This window comes from Ovis canadensis, chromosome 2 (assembly GCF_042477335.2).
Source record: "Ovis canadensis isolate MfBH-ARS-UI-01 breed Bighorn chromosome 2, ARS-UI_OviCan_v2, whole genome shotgun sequence".
Taxonomy (NCBI): domain Eukaryota; kingdom Metazoa; phylum Chordata; class Mammalia; order Artiodactyla; family Bovidae; genus Ovis; species Ovis canadensis.
In genome coordinates this window covers 241,899,528-241,920,741 of record NC_091246.1, presented here as the reverse complement: position 1 = coordinate 241,920,741, position 21,214 = coordinate 241,899,528, and the positions used below count along the sequence as shown (strand labels likewise).

The following is a 21,214-nucleotide window of genomic DNA, read 5'->3' as shown; positions in this document are numbered from 1 at the left end:
TATAAAGAACATTTATTCCTTCAAAAGAAAAAAAAAATTTACTTCTGGTTGAAATTACAATTTACAATATACAACACTATATGCTACGACCATAAAAGGTGTGAATATACACTGAATGCACAGGGCTGGCTAATTTTCTTTTCTTACCAAAAAACGTGTTTATGTTGATTCAAACTTCTCCACATTTACATTACAGGTATACAAATGTACAATTGTACAATCAAAAGTATGTTCGACTACTAGGGTACATTATAGATACAGATTAGACATCAAAACAAGAAAATACTACAAATTTGTATATATGCAAAGTCTACACCAAGTATACACTATATATTTATAGAAGCAAGACCAAAAGCAGAGTTGGATTTTTTTTTTTTCTCATGCTAAATAATCAGATTTTTGCCTTTCAATGTTAACAGAAAAAAATCCAGTAGGCAGTAAACAATCATACCTGCCCGGCCTTGAAAGACATTCTGGGTGCTCACATCTCCTCCTCACAAAACGGACTACACTATTTTCTTCAGCATAATAGTCTCCAAAAAAGGCAATTTTCAGAAGTTTCATAAACTTAATGTCATAAACTGAGGCTTTTGCAACTCTGAAATGATTTTCATTATATATATATATTTATATATATATATTTTTATAAACATTGTTAAATGCCAGTTTGGGGTCATTTAACTAAAATTCAGACTTCTCAGGGTTTTTTTTTGTTTGTTTTTCTTTTTTACTAAAATGAGGACATGGGGAAGAGCTATTTGCAAAACTTGCCAGTGAGGCAAATGAGTTAAAAACTTTTTCTTTTTTTTTTTTTAACTTTTTTGTTAAACCAACCACCCTGAAAGTTTCCACACGTGGAATATAGATACAACATTGAACAAAATATGTGGCCTCCCATGTACACTGGTTACCTATGTACAAGTATCCTATACACCAGTAAAACAACAGGGCAATTAGTCAATTAAAAAAAATAATTAGTACATGTTATGTGTAATAAAATTAAACAAATTTACAAAGGCTTTTCCACTTGTGGATTTGATTCCTTTTTTGGGGAGGAGAGGGTAATCCTGGAGCAACCATTTACCCATTTTTGGATTCTACACTGGAGCATTTCTGGTTGCTGGTTGGATTCACCAGTGGGCCGTGAGTTCAGTGGGAATGAGGGCACGGGGTGACACTGCCTCAGATGATACCATTAGGAGGGCCACAGATGGGCCCCAAGTCAACGCCATTCTTCATGTAGTATTTCTCCAGCTTGGCCAGGATGTGCTTGCCGTAAGTGTACTTGCGAAGAGTCGCGATGTGGGGCCGGATCTACAGAGAAAGCACAGTCTGTGTTACTCTGGCCGGGGACAGGCTCAGGGGGCTCCAGGGTAACTTGCCCCTGGACACCACGAGGTACCAACAGGTACACAAACCCCACAAGCAACATCTTTCAGCAGCTCAGCCTGAGCACCTGAATTCACGAGCTACACTGACCCAGCAGATGAGGAGAGCAGCTCCTGTCCTGAGCGCTGATGCAGGAAGTGAGGGCTCTGGAGGTCGGACAACCACAGACCACTTCCAGGACAGCGTGTGGAGACTGGCATCCTGTGACACAACCACACCATCCACCGCCGGACGGCAGCCCCTGAGGGAGCCTCTCAGCCCCACGGCTCTCCTGAGCAACAGGGGCTGCTTTCTGGGGACCACGAACCCTTGCCCTCATCACCTGACCCTGCTCTCCAGCTCACAGCGAATCACAGAAAGCTACTAATGATAATAAAAACGATTAACACAAGCCAAGAACCGTCCACTTTGAAGCCTCGTAAGAGAGGTGTGATCATCCTCGTTTCACTGACGAAGACATGGAGGCACGGTGGCTAAGTCACTCACCTAAAGTCCGACAGCCCCCACTGTCTGGCTGCTCCTCTCACAGCTCTGCTCCAGCCTCACCCTTCACCTTAGCCCTACGAGCATCTCTTCTGTTCCCCGCTGCCCACCCCCACCCTGGGGCAGACCCATACCCGCAAGTCCCGTGCATCCCACACAACTCGGGAGGTGCTTCCTCTCTGGAACCACCTTTCCTTGTTGGTGACCTCACAGAGCCTTCTACAGACCTCAGCTACAACACACTGCGTTCAGAATCATTTGTGGAACCACCAACATGCCACAAAGACAGTGAAGACCCACAATATTGCCCTGCTTCCCCATCACAGCTCCCCAGGTACTCACTCAACACAGGACAACATGCCAGGGAAGAGGGACATTCTCAAGCCTGAATGTTCCATGCAGACTGCTTTGTCTGTTTAGTTGTGCCCTCAAAGCAAGGAAGGGTCAGGTGGCTCCAGAAACCACCTCTGTAACCCACACAGGACACAGACCCGAATTAGCTTTACACTCTCACCTAGGAGCCGGCCTGGGAACCGTGCACAGTCCTTGGCTCGAACTCTGAGCTTTGGCACCCAGACCATCTGCCCAACCCTCCTAAATAAACTCACTTGCAGAAAGGACACCACACTTCCATTTGGGCTGCAATCACGACCACACACATAGCTGATGCTTTGGTCCTTAGTACTTGAGGCTCCAAACCCCTTGCTTTTGGCAGCTCTGCTTTGGAAACTAAGTGAAATTCAATTCCTTCACCTGTCTGTCCCCAGGCCTGGCCCACTGATGAGGCCAGCCACCTGACCTCCGCATCTGCCTTCTTCTAGACAAACACCAACAATGTGCAACTACAACACCGCTGAGCTCCCTCCTGCACTTGATCTAAAGGGAAATGGAAAGCAGCCTGTTCCCCTCAATGCTGCCTCTCCCTAAAATGGGTATGCCTAGCTGTGAAAGAGTTCAAGTCAGGCTTTTCAGATTCTTAGGACTCCCCCTCCCCTCTCAACTCCCTCAATCAAACCAGCTGTGAAGCCCCATTCTGTCCACTCTTCTTGAATCTCAAAATCGCCACTCCCCTCCTGGCTTAACTATTTCAACAATCCCCTGTCCAGCCCTCAACTGCCTCCTTTCCTCCAAGGTACTCATCAGCCAGGACCACTATTTGAAATGTAAACGTGACTCTGGCACCACAGTCCTGTCCCACTGAACCTGCTGTGCTTCTCCATTTAAATACGCCGCCTTGCCTCCTACTTCCAAGCCTGCACACACTCGGTTCCCTCCACCTGCAAAGGTTCAGGGCTTTTTTCAAATATTGCTCTCGCAGGGAGCCTTCTCTGTACCCCCATATCAGAAGAGGCATCCTTCCACATTCTCAGGGCCCTCCCCAGTATTTCCCCAGCGTCAGTTTAACTGTCTACAACACAGTGCCCTGGTGAAAGGAGAGCACATGTGCTTGTAAGTACCTGGCAAATGAATGAATTCCCAATGTACTCTGTGTCACCTACATTCCCTCCGCCCTGGCCAGCATCTTGACAGGCCCGTCTCAGTCCCACAGCGTAAGCACTCTGGACTCCCCAGCCTTCCACTGCCATCGCCAACACCAGCATGGTGTCCTGTTTCGAACTGGAGGTGGTGGGTGCCTCGTCTGGCTCAGAACTTGAGTCCAGAGTAAAGATTCTCATTACCGAACTCTGTTCTCAGAGAGGGCAAGTGGCTCATCACTGCCAGACCACGGTCACCCCCTCCTTCGAGAAGGGCTGGGTGAATTCAGAGCCCAAAGGCTGAGGGCTCCAACGGGCAGAACCCGAGGCTCGAGGTACTGCCTCCCACAGACACAGTGCAGCCTACACACCTGCCTGGGGGCTGGCTGGGCTTCCCCAGCCCCATGGTCTGTGTGGGGCCGGCTGGACCTCCTCCATGACAGCTCTGAGTCCGTGAGCCTCCTCACGTGCTTTCTGTGTCAGCTCCCATTCACAGCACACAACACCTCAGATTTCTGTCCCATTTTTTCCTACCTCCTCTGTAGCCTGGACTTCTCCTCCTTCGAAGTCTGCCCTCAAAGGCGTGAGCACAGGCACTCATGTCACCCTTCCCCACGTGTGCTCTGTGGGCAGTGCTCAGTCTCAGCTATCTGTGTGCTGGCGACTGGCACACAGTGGGCACCAGGTCAGTGTGCCAGACCAGGTGCTGCCTTAGGCGGGAGCTTGTTCAGTAAACGGTGGTGGAATGAACGATAAGAGGGAGGAAAGGAAATAAGGCAAGGAGGTTGATCTGCTAGACTGAGAAGCTGGTCTCCTGGGAGCCAAGAGGAAGAAGCATGGCCTGAGGAACCGGGAGGGGACTCCCCCACAGAGACCGAGTTTAACACTCACACCAGTGAGTTACTGACGGAGGGGCAGCAAACACAGGGACAGTGGCCACTCCAGATAAAAGGGTAAAGAAGTCACAATCCAGTGACAAACTGTGCAAGAAGCAGCAAGATGCCCACCCTCCTTTAGAAGCGAGGGCCAACTCCTCCTCTCTGACTGAGACCTGCACAAACGCCTACCTTGTGCATGACGATCTTCCTCTGAGCTGGCTCTGCCACATCGATCATCTTCTGGACCACGTAGTTGGCATACTGGTCCTTCATCATGGTGTATAAGGCACTGTGGGGACCATCGTTCATGGTGCACACCTCGTCGATAAGCACAGCGCGCTCTGTACGGGAGGCGTGAGTGACACACTTCTCCACAACATTGCTGTAAGGAGACAAATCCAGGGCCAAACCTTAGAGGGACCTCGTTAGGCTGTGCTTATTTGGCCTGGGCTCTGACCTCAAGGTCAGCAGCAAATGAGGCTTCTTGGAAGATTAATTCCTCATCTGTTTGGCTCTATGAGACCCTATCTTTGCCATCTGTGATCTCCAACGTCAACAATGGCCAAGCACAGGTCATGGAGGGTACCAGACCCAACCATCTAACAGGGGAGGGTAAACCCAAGTAAGTAAAGGTTCATACAACTGGTTATGAACTGAAAATAGGTAATGAACATAATTTCAACAGGCATCAACATCTATCAATTCTCTCCTCACCTCTGTGAGCTTAATGGGGCCAAGAACAAGTTTCTCTCACATCTAGATCCCTAGTGCCACGCACAGAGCTAGGCAGTTAAGAGAGGCCCTATAGACTTGCTGAGTGAAGGCAGACACAAGGAGAAACCAGTCATCAGTCAACTACTTCATACTGTCTCTTAAGAATAAGAAGGACCCCCAGGTGTGTCCACATTTCTTAACACTTCACAGATGTCTCAACCTCGGAAAGGAAAAAAAAAAAGAAATGCAGTTACTTAAATCAGAGTTCCTCTAAAACCCAGAGGGACTGACTGCAGAAGCTGATTAAATCACATCCAGCCATGCTAAAGGGCGCTCCTCACCCAGGAGTGATTGATTACTCATGAATGTTTGCTTCTGGACGTCAGCAGCACTCTGCTTCTGTGCCTCTGTGGGTATGAGGAAGTTGTGTGATGTCTAAGAACAAGAACAATACTTATCCTTTGTATTTGTATTACTGGAGCCAATACTTGGCAAAGAGAACATCTGGTAAGTGGGCGGCTGAACACTCTGCAACAATTTCATGACTGGGGGAAGAGCTGCTCTGGATCACAGAACACTCAAGTAGAAAAGGAACTTTCAAATCTAGCTAATGCAGAAAGCTCTTTTCTGACCATCCTGAAAGATGCCCATTTAGCCTCTGCATGAGAATTTCCAACGATTTGGAAGTGATTCTGGGGCAACCGACCATGCGAGTGACTGGTTCTCTTAAACATTCTTTATATACTAACATAAACGTGCTTCCCTGAAATTTCACCCATTTGTGTTAGTTTTGCCTTCAGCGGCTGAAAAACGATGTCTATACCTATTCTAGGAACACCAGAAGGCAAGAGATAGTGCCTTCTTTCAAAGGCCAGCCCTATATAATTGAAGAGTCATCACAAATAACCACCACCAAGTCACTACTCCAGGTCCCTACCCCAAGTCCCTACTTCGATTTTTAAATCAAAAGAGAGGGTGCTGGCTCCACACCACTCTGAAAGGACCCTCGCCATGTTATCTGGTTCAGCATACTGAGCCTTTATTGCGTACATGCTTTTATCTAGAAAACAAAGTTCTCAAGCTAAAATGTTTAAGAACTACTACCATCCTTTCTTCAGACATTGTCTACCAGACATTTCTTCAATCTTTCTTGAGAGAGTAAATCAAGTCTGATAATCACATGTAAGACCACAAACAGCCTCTCCCTTCTGACACAGCAGCAGTATGCGAAAACTTTTCCCCTCACGTTCCTCCCACAGCACTCTGCAATCCTAGCATGAACTGAAGGTGTGGCGTGTGACAGTGAATCTCCTAATAGACACTGGCTTCTCCCTTAGCAGAAAAGGGAGTTAGGACATTACTAAGCCAGTCACGATATCCAAATGTTCAAGCAAAAAATCATCACTTTTTAGAACTGCCAGGCTGAGCTGCCCTTTCATCCACCCAAGACCAGAGTGGTCAGATTTAGAACAGAATTTTCTACTAAGCTAGGCTGGCAACAGGACACTCATTCTCCTCAGTAGAAGACTGACTCCTTGACAGGAACCTGTCTTTCAAGAAGGTATTATAGGATCACTCATTGATCAGGATCCCACCTGGCCAAAGCCTCCCTGCCACCTTAACACACAATCCATATTGTTCCAGTCTTAAAGTTTATTCTAGTATTTCTGAAACTGTGGTTCTTAAATTGATGGTGGGTGATAAAATCAACTTAGTGATTTGAGACTAGCTTTGTTTTTTTTTTAATGAAACAGAGTAGTCAGTATCAATTAATTATGGGCAATCTTCAGTTATGTGTGTATGCACGTGCCTATGCATTCAAAGGTGATGGAAAATTTACTTTGTATTCTGGGTTACCATCAAAAATGTCATAAGGTCACTAACTGCTTAATTGGTTTGTTTCTATTCAATTTTCAAATTTACTGGCTCTTTTGTTATCTTTAAGAGTACTGGAGTGGGGTGTCATTGCCTTTTCTAATTCTCTATTAACATTCATCTTTTCATTTCACTATATACACATTTTCCTTTACATTTTTGAGTGTAATTTAAATGCTTTATAATACTTTAAAACCTTAAAATATAATATTTTAAAATACTAATTACTTATATAAAATTCATAAAATATATAATTTATAAAATTATAAAAATCATACTTTATATAATTATACTTTTTCATAATTTTAATACAAACTTTTATTAATTTTTAAAATAATAGTTTTTATATAATTATAAAATTATATACTTTATAAAATGCTTTATAATCCTTCTCTGCTAACTCTAACATCTGGGTGGTATGGAACTATATTCACTGGGGATTTTTCCATTTTCATTTTTTCTTCTTGAGTATAGGTCACATTTTTCTGTTATCTAGACATGACAAATGATGCACTGTATACCCTGATTTCTGTCAATTCCTAAGAGTATTACTCTCCTAACCCCTTTTTTGGGCATGCAATATCTTTGCTGAAAGCAAACTGCAACCCTCTCCCATGCAGTAAGCAGCAGATGAAACCTCCACTAAATTCTTTCAGCCTTGGTAGGGTTGCCTCGAGTTCGTCCTATGCAGTGTGGTTCGGGAGTGAACCAGATGCTTAGAAAGTTTAAATTTAGGCTTCCCCCTCCTCCCTGGTTCTCTTCCTTTCCAGAATTTCTCCCCTGTCACTCTGCCACTGCCTTCTCAGAACACCAGCGATTTTCTATCCCAACTTAGCCTACAGATTAAAACTTTCCTAATTATAGTCAACAACACCTCTTATAAATTTCAAAGTTACTAACAGACTAGATCTTTAATGGTTCTCAACACAAAAATGATAATTATGTGACATGGTAACAGCTAAAGTTACTGTAGGAATATTACAACATATAAATGTATCAAACCAGCAGGTTGCACACTTAAAACTTGCACAATGTTACGTGTCAATTATGTATCTCCCCATTCTCCCAAAAAAGGAGGTGTGGGAGGAGGAGAAGGAAATTTTCCCAATGCAGTGAACCTTCTCTCAAGTATCAACAACCTCCTCTACTCACTTCTGGTTATCGCTCTGCTCCTGGTCACCATCTAATGTCTGCAGGTAGTTTCTGGCATTTTGTCAACAATTTATTAGTTGTTATACATGAGAGAATCGGGCCCAAAATAGCTACTCACTCATTATCAGACCACAACCCTAATACTTAACTATACAAGGGTGAGACATTAAATACACTGAACAAGACAGTAAATAGGACTGTAACCCCAAAAAGAGACTGAAGAGGTTCTGTCTTCTATTCTCCTGACCCTAGCAAAAGTCCATAAAAACTAACACAAGGTCTAGGAGATGATCCTAATGTGGTTAGGGTGCTGAGACACTGGATCTGGGGTGCTTTTATTTTCTGTCTCTATTTTCCATGCTGTAATAAGATTTCATAAATTAAAAGTGAACAATTTAAAAACATCAAGGCTGTATGAGTCACACCTGCCCTGCAATTTACTTTAAAAACAAGAGAAGAAAGACATTCCAAAAAATACAGAGAACTGTGTTATGCGTAAGATAAGATACACAGACTCCACTCAGATCAGATCATTAACCCACTGGAGGGCCATCAATTTCTTCTTTAATCTCTGCTACTTATAAGTTACTTAAAATATCTTTTCACAACCTGGGAATAACTAATACATTTTATTATTGGGCTGGTATGATATGAAGACTTGGTAAGAGATTTTGAAGAATATGAAGGCCTTATACAAAGATATGGTTACCTTCCTTTTAACTCCAGTATCAATGAGGAAATTAAGTAAAGAACATTTCACAATTCCAAAAAAGTAAATTCATGAAATACCCAGTTTACCAGAGTACAAAAATGTATGTGCTTTAGAAACAAATTCCCCAGATTTCAACGTGGCTCACTCTAGGGGAGTAAGGAGCCAACTAAGAGACGTCTTATGTTTCATATTTTGCAGTAGAACTCAATACCTATATATTACTTTAAGGAAAATAAACATTAAAAAGCAGAAGAAGAAGAAAAAAGTACGACAATTTCTCTAGACCTAAAATACTATTTAATCATTTCTTCTGGAAAACAGTCTGTGTAATTCAAAGCACATACCTTGCAAATTTGTGCTGACTCAACACAAGTACATTGCCTCGAATTTCTGCTACAATTTTACTTTTATCCTCAGGACGACCATGCTCCAATACATGCTGGATTACGTAATTTCCATACTGATCCTGTTTCAAAAACAACAGAAAATTTTAAACTTATTTAAACAAGCTCTATGCTACCTAAATTCTGACATTAATCAACACCTATCTCCCTTTAACACCATGATGGCTTACCTGAATACTAAAGAACACATACGGAATTTTTTAAATGGGTAGGTAGTGACAATTTTTCCCTATCATTACAAAACAGGAACGCATCATTACTAGACAATGGAATGTTTCTATATATATTTATGCTGAAAGGTCCTAGTCAGGGATTTCAAATAAAGAGCTATTTTTCTAACAAATGTACACGTGGGTCTCTGCACCCGTCTTTAACAAAGAAAAGCTGGAAACACTGGCAACACTGAGTTAAATACCACCACAAGCAGACAATGGAGACACTCATCCCAAGGGAAAGAGGCCTTTAAAGAATAAGTGTGCGAGCAAGGAACTCCAAAGGCACAAATATTTATTTGTAAGATGTAAAAAATTAAGTGCATACAAAGAATACTTTTTTTAAAAAAGTGCCTATGCCAAATATGTCTGCTTCTGGACAGTAGGATTATGGAACATTTCTTGTGTTCTGCTGCTCCTTTCTGCACTTTCAATTTTTTCTACAATGAATATTAATACATTTATAATCTCACATCTCTCAGCAAAACAAGCACCACTCCAAAAACTGCTTTAAGACAACACACTACATGAAGGAAGTGTTCAAACAGTATGATATGGGAGAAAATTTTAGTACAAGCAAGACAAATTTAAAAAACTACAGAAATCAACTAATCCATTTAGTTCATTTGAAAAGATGAAACTGGCAGACTACATGGCCTGCCTAAGTGGCCGCAGTGAGCTTAATCCATGACAGGGCTCTGGCCTTTGACAGTTCCTGGCAGATCTCTTTTGATGACTCAGAGGTAGATCTCAACTTCAAGGGCAGGGTTCTACTCATCACCCATATTCATAAAAGATGAACCAGGCTGGTATAAATGAAAACTTGCCCAGAACTTCAATGGGCATTTTAAACACATTAACCCCTTCTGGAAAAGCAACCTGTGCTGAGAAAACACGTAAGCCCACAGGTGCTTGCAATTAGTCTACCGGCAACTCCACTACCTGTACAAGTTGCTCTGTGTGCTGGTGAAGCTCCTCTAAAATAGGGAGTGTCTGGTCGGGGAGACAGTGCTCCAGGATCCTCTGAATCACTCGGCAGCCATAAGGATGCGTGGACAAAGCAAACACCTAGGGCAAACCAACACAAACAAGAAAACCAAAAATAACAGGTGCCACTTTCAATACTTCAGTATTATTTATATACATTTTCCCATTAATTTTCCCAAGTTTACATAATGTGCCTGAAGTCTTACAGACAGTAAATGACACGGCCAGGATTTTATTTCCTACTCTGACTTCAAGTCCAAATTATTAAGTATGGCATTTAAGTTCTCTCTACAAATAATAAAGTGTGTATGGACAAATGAGGATAAACTCTATAATTTCTTAAACCCAATCCAAGAATTCATAGATTTATACAATTTCAAAACTAAGAAGGACCTTCCCAAAAAGTTATTTATAAAGGAACAGAGAATTAATTAAGGTCATAGAAAACACAGTTAAAGAGTCCACAGTGTCAAATGATGGCTTTAAAAACAGAGAAAGGGTTTGGACCAAAGCCTGAATGCTTTCACATAACCACAGGATAACGTTCTGAATTGAGCTGGGGTGTTTTCCAGCAAGAAACGATTCCTCTTTCATTGAGTCTGGAACAATGGGAACACACAGGCTTCAGATCCAGAGGACCCAGTCTCAACTCTGCCCTTCCTAGCTGAATGACCTGGAGCATCTGCACCTCAAATTTATTGTCAAGAATAATGACAGTAATGATGAGAACACTTAATACGCTCCCTAGTGGCTCAGACGGTAAAGAATGTGTCTGCCATGCAGGAGACCCAGGTTCGATCCCTGGGTTGGGAAGATCCCCTAGAGAGGGAAATGGTTACCTACTCCAGTATTCTTGCCTGGAGAATCCCATGGACAGAGGAGGCTAGGGGGCTACAGTCCATGGGGGTCTCAGATGTTAAAGTGTCAGTCACAGTACTAGGTGTTTTATATGCAGCTTCATGTGTACAACTGTGCACTTGAGACACTGTTCTGTTCTGCTCAATTTTAGCTTTATAAAAATGGTAAACAGTCTAGAACAACTTATTTCATTCAACATAGTGACTCAAGTATTTACATAGAATACTATGAGCTTCAATCATTTATTCTGTTTATTTGTAGAGCATAAAGTTGAGAAACATTTTTTGCAGGGGGGGGGGGGGTTGGGGGTCCTGATCCTCTCCTGATAGACATCTAGCTTATTTAATCTTTTCCTATTAGGAGACTAATGCTGCTTTAAACACGTCTAAACATATCTCGTGGTGTACATGACCAAATATTTCATTAGGTAAATACCTATGCCGGGAATGCTGAACTTCAAAAGAGTATGATCCCTGGTTGAGGAACTAAGATTCCACATGTCACGTGGCATGCCCAAAAAAACCAAGAAAATGATCTACTATTTGTGGTCTTATTTTACATTTTCATGATTACTAATGGGATTACTTTTTCATATTTTCTTCTGTCTATTCAGGCTTTCAGCCCATTTCTGAATTAACTTGTATTATTCTCTTTGATTTTAAGAGTTCTTTATATATGCTGGTTATCAATTCATTGGCATTTTCCATCTTGAAAATATTCCCCCTCATTTGGTGGCTTAATCCGTTTACTTTTTTGTATGTTTCAAGCACACACAAAAAAAGGTCTTAAACAGAGGTACTCTTTTATAAATTAACTCAGAAAATCCCAAATAATTCTCAGTTACTGTTTGGGCTTCCCTTGTGGCTCAGCTGGTAAAGAATCCGCCTGCAATGTGGGAGACCTGGGTCTGATCATTGGGTTGGGAAAGGAAAGGCGCTCCAGTATTCTGGCCTGGAGAATTCCATGGACTGTATAGTCCATGGGGTCACAAAGAGTCTGACACAACTGAACGACTTTTACTTTCAGTGTCTGTACTCTACTTAACCATTGTTGTAATTGAGCAAACCGCAAAGCCTAAACAACTCTAAAACCCCATTTTGAGGCAGGCTTTAGCAGTTCACATGACTATACCTGAAAATTTACCTGATAGTTCCAATCTCTCCTCCTTTTCAAAAACAACAACAACAAAAGCTGTGGTATGCAAATTATCAACTCTGCTTGGAAGCTGGTGCTAAAAGCACACTGATTCTCATGATACACAAAAAAACAGGAGAAATCAGAAGCTAGGTCTGGTTGGGTGCCACTTAACAGGGTTCAAACCAACCTGATCATTGCCCCATCCAATGCCCCAAAATTAAGAAGCACCTTTGTGTTTTCTTAACATTGGGGGCAGGGGAATGGAGGGGAGGTGGACATGTAGGACATAAGTCAACCCCTGCATTAGAAATGCAGAGTCTTCACCACCGGACCACCAGGGAAGTCCCATACCTTGTTAAAGATATATATAGTCACACATAATCTGTAAGACTGGTTTTGTTCATCACCTAAATTTTAAAACATGATAAAAACTTTTTACTTAACCAAATGAAAAAATTTACTCTTCAAATATAAGACTTAACCAAATGAAAAAACTTACTCTTCAAATATAAGACTTAACAACTCTGATGATACTATCTCATCCTGACTGATCGGACATCTGCTTTAATGATGGAGAGAAGATCCATGGACAATTAAGGGAAGAGCTAGAGGTGCACAGAGCTAGTACCTAGTAACACTGAAGAGGACTGCTATTTACTGCAGTCTAAAATACACTAAAAGGCCCTGAGAACACTCCCATCGTGTTCTCTGCTCACAATGGAAATACCCATCAACTTGCTTCCCTTGTTTCTTTACTAAGTCACTTACCTGCCCCTTAAACGCATCGATGATAAACTGCAGAGACTGGGGCTGCACACATTCGATGCACTTCTGCACCACGTGATTGCCATTCTGGTCTTTAACACACTTGAGGACGTGGCCATCCAGTTCCCGAACCATTTCATTCTAGTTGAGACAAGGAAAGAAAGCACCACCAGAATCACAGAGAGCAAAAACCTGGACAATCAACATTCTCCTTGCCAAACACAAAAGCACGGAGCAGGGAATCCATGACAATGAAAGTGGGACAACTCAGCTGTGGCACTCAGACAACCTTGCTAACAAATGAGGACTGGAGTTTTTCCACGTGATAGCAAATTTTCTGTAACAATCACCAGGCTTAAGAAAAGTTCTCTAACTGGCAAAAGACCTCTTGGAGTTCCAAAAAAATGCAGTCAACTTCAAATAGAAAGGAGCCAGTATCAAATCAGCTATACTGTATTAGAGACTATCACATACAATTCACCATTTGTCACCATGACAACCCCGTAAAGCACCCATCACTAAAAATGACAGTAGTTAATCTAGCGTTGACTCTAGCTAGGCAGACCTCTAAGTGTTTAACATGATCTGACTCATGAATTTGCCTGACAATCCTCTGAGTGGCCACTATTACAGATGAGGAAATCAAGGCACAGAAAAATTAGCTGCTTGTTAAAAAGCATAGACCTGGACTTGCCCCACAGTTCAAACCCAAGTAATCTGACTCCTGCATGTGACGATACACAGATAACACAGATCATGTCAGCAAATGACTAGTCAATTAAGTATTACCCTGCACCCTCTCCTCCACCCATATATATGAATATATGAACATACTGAGTCTGAGAAGGGTTAAAACTACAGACAGTGACTGAATCAGAACTCTAGCCTGAGTCTGTGACTCCAACATGATCTTTCCACCAGGTCAGACTGACTGCCTAATCAGCTGGAATAGTACTCTCAGTTAATGAAAAGTGTCCAAAGTCAGGGAAAATACAGGACAAGACCAGACATTATGTGGTGTGTATGTGTGTGTGGGTGACATGGGTACCGAAAAAGAGCCATTGGGATTTTTACTGGACGTCCTCCAGAAACTCGCTGACTCAGGTCTCCTTAAGCTAAATACATGCACAACAGCTGGGCCCTGGTACTTTCTACCCAATTTCTTTGCTGTATACAATCTCTATATATTAGCTACACAGTGCTGACTCTATATTTATGGTATGGGAGAAGACAGCAAACCAGTTTAAGATGGTGACATTTATGAATACAACTGTCTTAAACCCTTGAGATGTTAAGCATGTAAAGCACTAAAAGATTTTCTAATTAAAGAAATTCAACACTACACTGCCAGGGACTAAACAAGCAACAGATTCAGGACAGTTTGCTGAAGCAACTAATCAAACGTCAGAAAAGAGTAACTTATGAAACATAATTATGAGAATGATAAATACAGGATGATGCCTATATAAAGATAAAACACAGGAACAGTTCTAATAATCAAAATGAAGGGGAAGTGGCTTCCCTGAATATGTTCTTGAGCCCAAAGAGGTAAAAACTCCACTGGAGATCAATTTATTTCACCTAAAATACACTTACATCTGGAAAACACTAAGTTATTTGTACTGGGAAAGGTAGTTTAGACCCAGAACAGGAATCACAGAGAAACCAGATCAGGAAAAGATACTCAGGAATATACAGGGTAGAAAGAACAATGGGGGTCAAAAGAACAATGGGGGTCGGGGCACAGGGAAGAGAAGGGAGACATAAACTACTATAATGTAGCCATTGGATCAGAAAACAAACACAAAAATATAGTAAAAATTTTAAAAAGTCAACAATGTATCATGTTCGTGGGAGAGGGCACAGATGTGGAAAATACCTGGGAAATCAAAATTTCCTGCTTGATTTCAGTAAGCAGGCATTATGGTCAAGAGAGGGGGAAAAGTTCCATGAAAATTAACAAGTAAAGATTCAGTCATCGAGGTTTCATCCTGGAACATCCCAGGGAAAATTAAAGCTGATAACGATCTGAACATTAGGAGAACACAAACTAGCAGCCTCGCCCCTGCTTCTGATCGCTCACACACAGCATCCTCTTCCTACCACTGTGCCTCCTGTGCTGGGCACTGGATGGAATGAACTCCCAGCACGCTGCGTGTCACCTACATTCCCTCCGCCCTGGCCAGCATCTTGACAGGCCCGTCTCAGTCCCACAGCGTAAGCACTCTGGACTCCCCAGCCTTCCACTGCCATCGCCAACACCAGCATGGTGTCCTGTTTCGAACTGGAGGTGGTGGGTGCCTCGTCTGGCTCAGAACTTGAGTCCAGAGTAAAGATTCTCATTACCGAACTCTGTTCTCAGAGAGGGCAAGTGGCTCATCACTGCCAGACCACGGTCACCCCCTCCTTCGAAAAGGGCTGGGTGAATTCAGAGCCCAAAGGCTGAGGGCTCCAACGGGCAGAACCCGAGGCTCGAGGTACTGCCTCCCACACAGTGCGGCCTACACACCTGCCTGGGGGCTGGCTGGGCTTCCCCAGCCCCATGGTCTGTGTGGGGCCGGCTGGACCTCCTCCATGACAGCTCTGAGGCCGTGAGCCTCCTCATGTGCTTTCTGTGTCAGCTCCCACTCACAGCACACAACACCTCAGATTTCTGTCCCATTTTTTCCTACCTCCTCTGTAGCCTGGACTTCTCCTCCTTCGAAGTCTGCCCTCAAAGGCGTGAGCACAGGCACTCACATCACCCTTCCCCACGTGTGCTCTGTGGGCAGTGCTCAGTCTCAGCTATCTGTGTGCTGGCGACTGGCACACAGTGGGCACCAGGTCAGTGTGCCAGACCAGGTGCTGCCTTAGGCAAGAGCTCATTCAATAAACGGTGGAATGAATGAGTAAGAGGGTGCAAGTGAAGAAAAGGTAAAGAACAAGGTAAATTGGAAAAAGTTTTGTTTGTTGGGGTCAGTTCGGGTACAAGAAATTGACAACTTTACTTTCTTCACCTCTTGCCAAATGAAAAACCACCTCTAAAATCACACGTACTAGAGACTTAATTCTGGCCAAAAGGAAACGTGTTTGAAACCACTGGTTTTAACACAAGACACTTGATCCACTATAAATTTACAAAATTAACTGCACAATTCATGCTTGCCATGCACAGAAGGCAGCCACAAGCACCAAAGGAAAACTGAGAGAACACTAAAGACTGACAAATGTACAAGGTTCACCACATGCACCGTGAAGAAACACCGAACACCAAGAGAAAAGTCAAAGGGGAAACTTACAATTACCTGCTGGTCTGAGGGAATAAACTCAAGAGCTTTCTGGATAACACGGCAGCCATACATCTGCAATGCCAATGACAGGACGTGGCCTCGAATCCGCTCAGCCAAAGCCAGCTTCTGTTCAAGGCTGCCAAACTAGACATAATGTGTGGGTGAACACCATTACTTAGGTAGAAAGAAAGAAACCAGAGAAAGCAAAGCATTCATTATTCTGTATCAACCACTGGCATACCTCTTTTAGCCCTGTCATCTGTGATTAACTAAACCTTTTGTTTATAAACCCTTTGTTTCTTCAAGGCAGTACTTATCAGAATCTGATTAAGAGGAACTCTTTTTAATGTTAAAAACACTTCTCAGATATCCAACTGTAGTAGTTTCTGCTAAACAAATACCCAATTCCTCAAAGATGCCCTTAACTCATCAATACTATTAAATATACCTATATGCCATTAATTATAAGAGCATTTACATTTATTCTAAAAACAACAGTACAGGTGGAAGACACAGCTTGTTATTAAAGCTTTAGACAATGTCTGAGGGATATCTGAGGATTTCTTGCAGCAAACCTACATCACTTTAGGTGTCTGAGTCTGTAAGCTGAAATGAAAGAACTGAAGTTCTCTCATCTTTGTGAAGTTTAAGCCAAAGCACACGTGCACACTCTCTTCTGAATATGCTGTTCTATACTACTCTATTTATACAAGTCAACAGGGTCAGGGGGAAAGTCGGTAAAATCAAGGGGTACGACTGCACAGTGTTAGGTCTTCCTAGAAGAATGTTTCTCCATCCTTGGTTTTTTATTTTCATTTGAATAGCATACGAGACTGATAGAGACTTTATGATTAAGGATGCCCAACCCACTCATTTTGCATACAAGGGAACTCAAGTCCAGGGACATTCTCTAAGTCAGAGAAGTTCTCCAGCTTGTCCCAAATCGTACTGCTATAATCAACTGCTCATTTGGCCAGCCTAGCTGTATTAACCGCTGGAGTTGGAGAGCTCTATATTTTTACATATACATGACAAAAATGGCAGTGAAAAGGTATCTGAAAGTCAAAATTGTAAGAGTCATTTTTAGGTTGATTCCTTAATCCACAGCTAGAGAATTCAGAGTCAAAGAACTTAGATCATGATGAGAAAAGCTGGGAAGATAAAGACTGTGAGTGAGCCACTTTTTAAAAATCTTCACAAAAAAACGAAAAAATAAGACGTAAGAAGATTACAAATTTCTCCTGTTGAGGGACAGGTAATGTGCAGAGTTGCCACGTTTTACCCCTGTACCAAATGTTTCATCTCAATGTTTCACTCCTTTCTGGATTTATAATAGGGTTACTGATACCACAGCTGTGTAGTATATCACAGCTACAATGGTCAGTTTAAAACAAAAATCTGTGCCTTTCTGACATTTTAGCTTAGAAGAGGAAACAGACATTAATCCAACAATCTCACTGATCCTTTCCAAAGACAATGATAACAAGAGTAGAAATTATCCGCATTAACAGGAATAAGGAATCAAGGCTGACGGATCACCCATGTATCAATCCTCATGACTATGGTTTATGATGAAAAACACTAGAGTTGGTGTTCAAAGATAATTCTCTAGGAAACCATTTTTTAAATTTCTTTTTCAGAACTTTACTGCGATCCTCCTAAAATTATCTGACACAGATTTTTTCCTCCAAACATGACACTTTCAGTGATACTATTTTGGCGATCAGAAATATTGTGCTGGATGCTAATGAAGAAAGTGGTTCTACAAACACGTTTCTCAAGTACACTAGCATTATCTGCTTGGCTATTTAAACAATGCACTTCTGCTAACGAACTGGAGAAACATTTAATCGTGCTTCAAAAAGACTCACACTTCATTTTAAGGACTGGAATGAAATTGCAATTCTAAAAGTAGCTAATGAAAATCAAAATGCTGTGGAGATTCTCTAAAGGCAAAAGACAGAAAGAACAAAGGCTTACTTCAAAGAACTTCTGAATGACGTAATTTCCAAATACATCCACCATCAGCTGGTAAGCGGCCTGCAGGATTTCATTGAAGACAAGTTGGCGTTCGGCTGGTGTGGCACGCTCAAGTTTCAGCTGAATGAATCTGAAGTACAAAGTAAAAAGAGCAATCACAGCATTTTAGGAAGACTTGAAAAATATCTAAAGACTAGCTCAGTTTATGTAATTTTTCAGTTCTGAAGCAATATGTATTTGTGTGCATATGCATATACGCACACACACCACTGTTACTTAAATCACTTGAGCTCACTTACTTGAAGAATTACTGAAAAGGAAAAAAGTTGTACTGTGAAGTATCCCCTATTTTAACCAAGCTTTTAAAGTATATTTAAGTTTCAGTATATGTCATTACAACAGGACATGTATTTCCGTGTGGGATGGACGGAGAGATGAAAAGTGGGGCAGAAAAAAAGAGAAGAAGGTGAAGGCAAGAAGCACAACATCAGGAGAACTTGGCCAGATGTTTTCTCTTAGAAACCAGTCCCACATCAATAAACTTAAAAGCCCATGGTCCCTATTTTAGTCTTCAACACACATTCGTATGAAGTACATGTGTAGTACATATTCATTAATGGTGTGGAACAGTAGTCATCTATGCGCAGTATCTTTCTAAAGTAGCAGCTACTCAGTTCGCCTTTTTTAGCCCAGGAGACTTTATTTAAAAAACCATGTTTTTCTCTTAATCTGGACTTTAGGATTTAAATATGAGAAATCCTTTGCCCACTAGCAAGCTGGCAGAATTTAAAGAGGAGGCAAATTCTTTGGGAGTTGTTTTAGTGGAATCATCAGAGAGAAAGAAACAGGGAGAGAGAAGGCTGGATGATGTCATCAGAACTGCCTTTTCCTGAGGACGCAGGTCCGTTTCTGTGAAGTCCACTGGAACAGGGAGCAGTAACCAAAGCTAAATAATAGCATTTTCTAACCTCTGTGCAGACCCTTGCTTCTACAGAAGGGAACAAAGGAAAGTGGTGGCAACATCTTATTCTTGAGCCTAAGGATCTAAATTTGCATTTGAACAGTGTCTCTTGGAGAGAAAGATCCTTAACAGTGATTAAAGTACCAAGTATTATACACAAGTCTGTGTGTTAGTATTTCTGTTTTTCTTGAACTGTAGACATTCTGTGAGGTTCTCATGAACAAAGGAACAGCAGGCTAATCTTTCAGAAAGGTAAAAAGGTTTGTTTCAGCATGTGATCCAGATTATTGTGGCTCAGTCTCGCAGTTGTGTCCAACTCTTTGAGACCCCATGGACTGCAGCAGCCCAGCCTTCCCTGTCCTTCATCATTTCCAAAGCTTGCTCTAACTCATGTCCATCAAGTCAGTGATGCCATCCAAGCACCTTCTCTGTCGTCCCCTTCCTCTCCTGCCTTTAATCTTTCCCAGCATCAGCGTCTTTTCTAAAAACTGTTTTTGTATCAGGTGGCCAGTGTATTGGAACTCCAGTTTCAGTATCAGTCTTTTTAATGAGTAATTCGGGATTGATTTCCTTTAGGATTGACAGGTTTGATCTCCTTGTAGTCCAAGGGAAGGACTCTCAAGGGTCTTCTCCAACACCATAGTTCAAAACCATCAATTCTTTGGCACTCAACTTTCTTTATGGTCCAACTCTCACAGACATGACTACCGGACATGACTACTGGAAAAATCATAGCTGTGACTATAGGGTCCTTTGTTAGGAAAGGAATGTCTCTGCTTTTTAATATGCTGTCTAGGTTTGTCATAGTTTTTCTTCCAAAGAGCAAGTGTCTTTTAATTTCATGGCTGCAGCTACTATCTGCAATGATTTTGGAGCCTCCAAAAATAAAGCCTGTCACTGTTACCATTGTTGCCTCATCTATTTGCCATGAAGTGATGGGACTGGATGCCATGATCTTCATTTTTTGAATGCTGAGTTCTAAACCAGCTTTTTCATTCTCTTCTTTCACTTTCATCAAAAGGCTCTTTAGTTCCTCTTTACTTTCTGCCATAAGGGTGGTGTCATCCGCATATCTGAGGTTGCTGACATTTCTCCCAGCAATCCTGATTCCAGCTTGTACTTCATCCAGCCTGGCATTTTGTGTGATGTACTCTGCATCTAAGTTAAATAAGCAGGGTGACAATATACAGCCTTGACGTGCTCCTTTCCCAATTCTGAACCAGTCTGTTGTTCCATGTCCAGTTCTAACTGTTGCTTCTTGACCTACATACAGGCTTCAAAGGAGGCAGGTAAGGTGGTCTAGTATTCCCATCTCTTTAAGAACTTTCCACAGATTACTAAATGGCTATTGTCAACCACTTTGTATCTCATGGCTCTTACAGCCTCTAAAATAAATAATAGGAAGTATACCAAAAGGTAAATTTTGTTTCATTAATTTTATAGTAATTTCCTTAGTGTACACCTTATCTGAGGCATGGAATTTAAGGCATTAGGATTTCGGTTACCTTAAGTGCCAAAGCCAAGTCCTCACCTGGAACCATGCTGGTCTTGGGAAAACTCCATTATGTGCCCAGCAATCTCCCGCAATTGTAAATTGGGATATCGGTTATTTCGAAAATCTTCCAAAAGCCTGCTCCTGCCAGAGGGCATGACATCAGACATTCCATATCGCAAACGGGAAGAGGAAAAAAGGGTGCTGCTGGGGCTGAAGAGGCTGGAGGCACTGCTTGCGCTGCGGTACTTGGCTTCAGCGCCTGGAGCAGCAGAGATGTATCTTCCACTGCCGTTTGTGAGTCCTCCTGTTGGTTACAGAACAGGAGAACTCAAGACTCATTCTTAAGGAACTTTGTTCAAGAGAAGAAAAAGCATCCCATACATGAAATCTTGTATCACCTCTGATTTCTTTTCAATATGTTGCTTTTGTGTTAAGACTCAATTCTATTAGTGCCATGATTATTATAAG

At 42.0% G+C, this 21,214-nt stretch overlaps 1 protein-coding gene and 2 non-coding genes across 52 annotated transcripts in view; all 3 read right to left on the bottom strand.

The window, feature by feature from the left end:
* Nucleotides 1-795: 795 nt before the first annotated feature.
* The window catches only part of PUM1 (pumilio RNA binding family member 1), a 122,612-nt gene continuing 102,193 nt past the window's right edge, over nucleotides 796-21,214 (bottom strand). For 27 of the 50 annotated variants that reach the window (XM_069574789.1, XM_069574806.1, XM_069574797.1 and 24 more), the window contains 8 exons: nucleotides 20,783-21,050; nucleotides 18,291-18,420; nucleotides 16,320-16,454; nucleotides 13,045-13,182; nucleotides 10,237-10,362; nucleotides 9,023-9,144; nucleotides 4,415-4,607; nucleotides 796-1,314 (listed from right to left, as the gene is read on the bottom strand). In XM_069574789.1, coding sequence (XP_069430890.1) covers nucleotides 1,183-1,314; nucleotides 4,415-4,607; nucleotides 9,023-9,144; nucleotides 10,237-10,362; nucleotides 13,045-13,182; nucleotides 16,320-16,454; nucleotides 18,291-18,420; nucleotides 20,783-21,050 — 1,244 coding nt within the window. In that variant the 3' untranslated portion in view covers nucleotides 796-1,182. The remainder of the gene's footprint in view (nucleotides 1,315-4,414; nucleotides 4,608-9,022; nucleotides 9,145-10,236; nucleotides 10,363-13,044; nucleotides 13,183-16,319; nucleotides 16,455-18,290; nucleotides 18,421-20,782; nucleotides 21,051-21,214) is intronic. The other 23 variants (XM_069574792.1, XM_069574808.1, XM_069574799.1 and 20 more) reach the window with 1 other exon arrangement.
* LOC138434882 (small nucleolar RNA SNORD103/SNORD85) lies at nucleotides 3,511-3,595 on the bottom strand. The gene has a single exon (XR_011254941.1). It is a non-coding gene; the product is annotated as a small nucleolar RNA SNORD103/SNORD85 (small nucleolar RNA).
* Nucleotides 15,347-15,431, bottom strand: LOC138434881 (small nucleolar RNA SNORD103/SNORD85). The gene has a single exon (XR_011254940.1). It is a non-coding gene; the product is annotated as a small nucleolar RNA SNORD103/SNORD85 (small nucleolar RNA).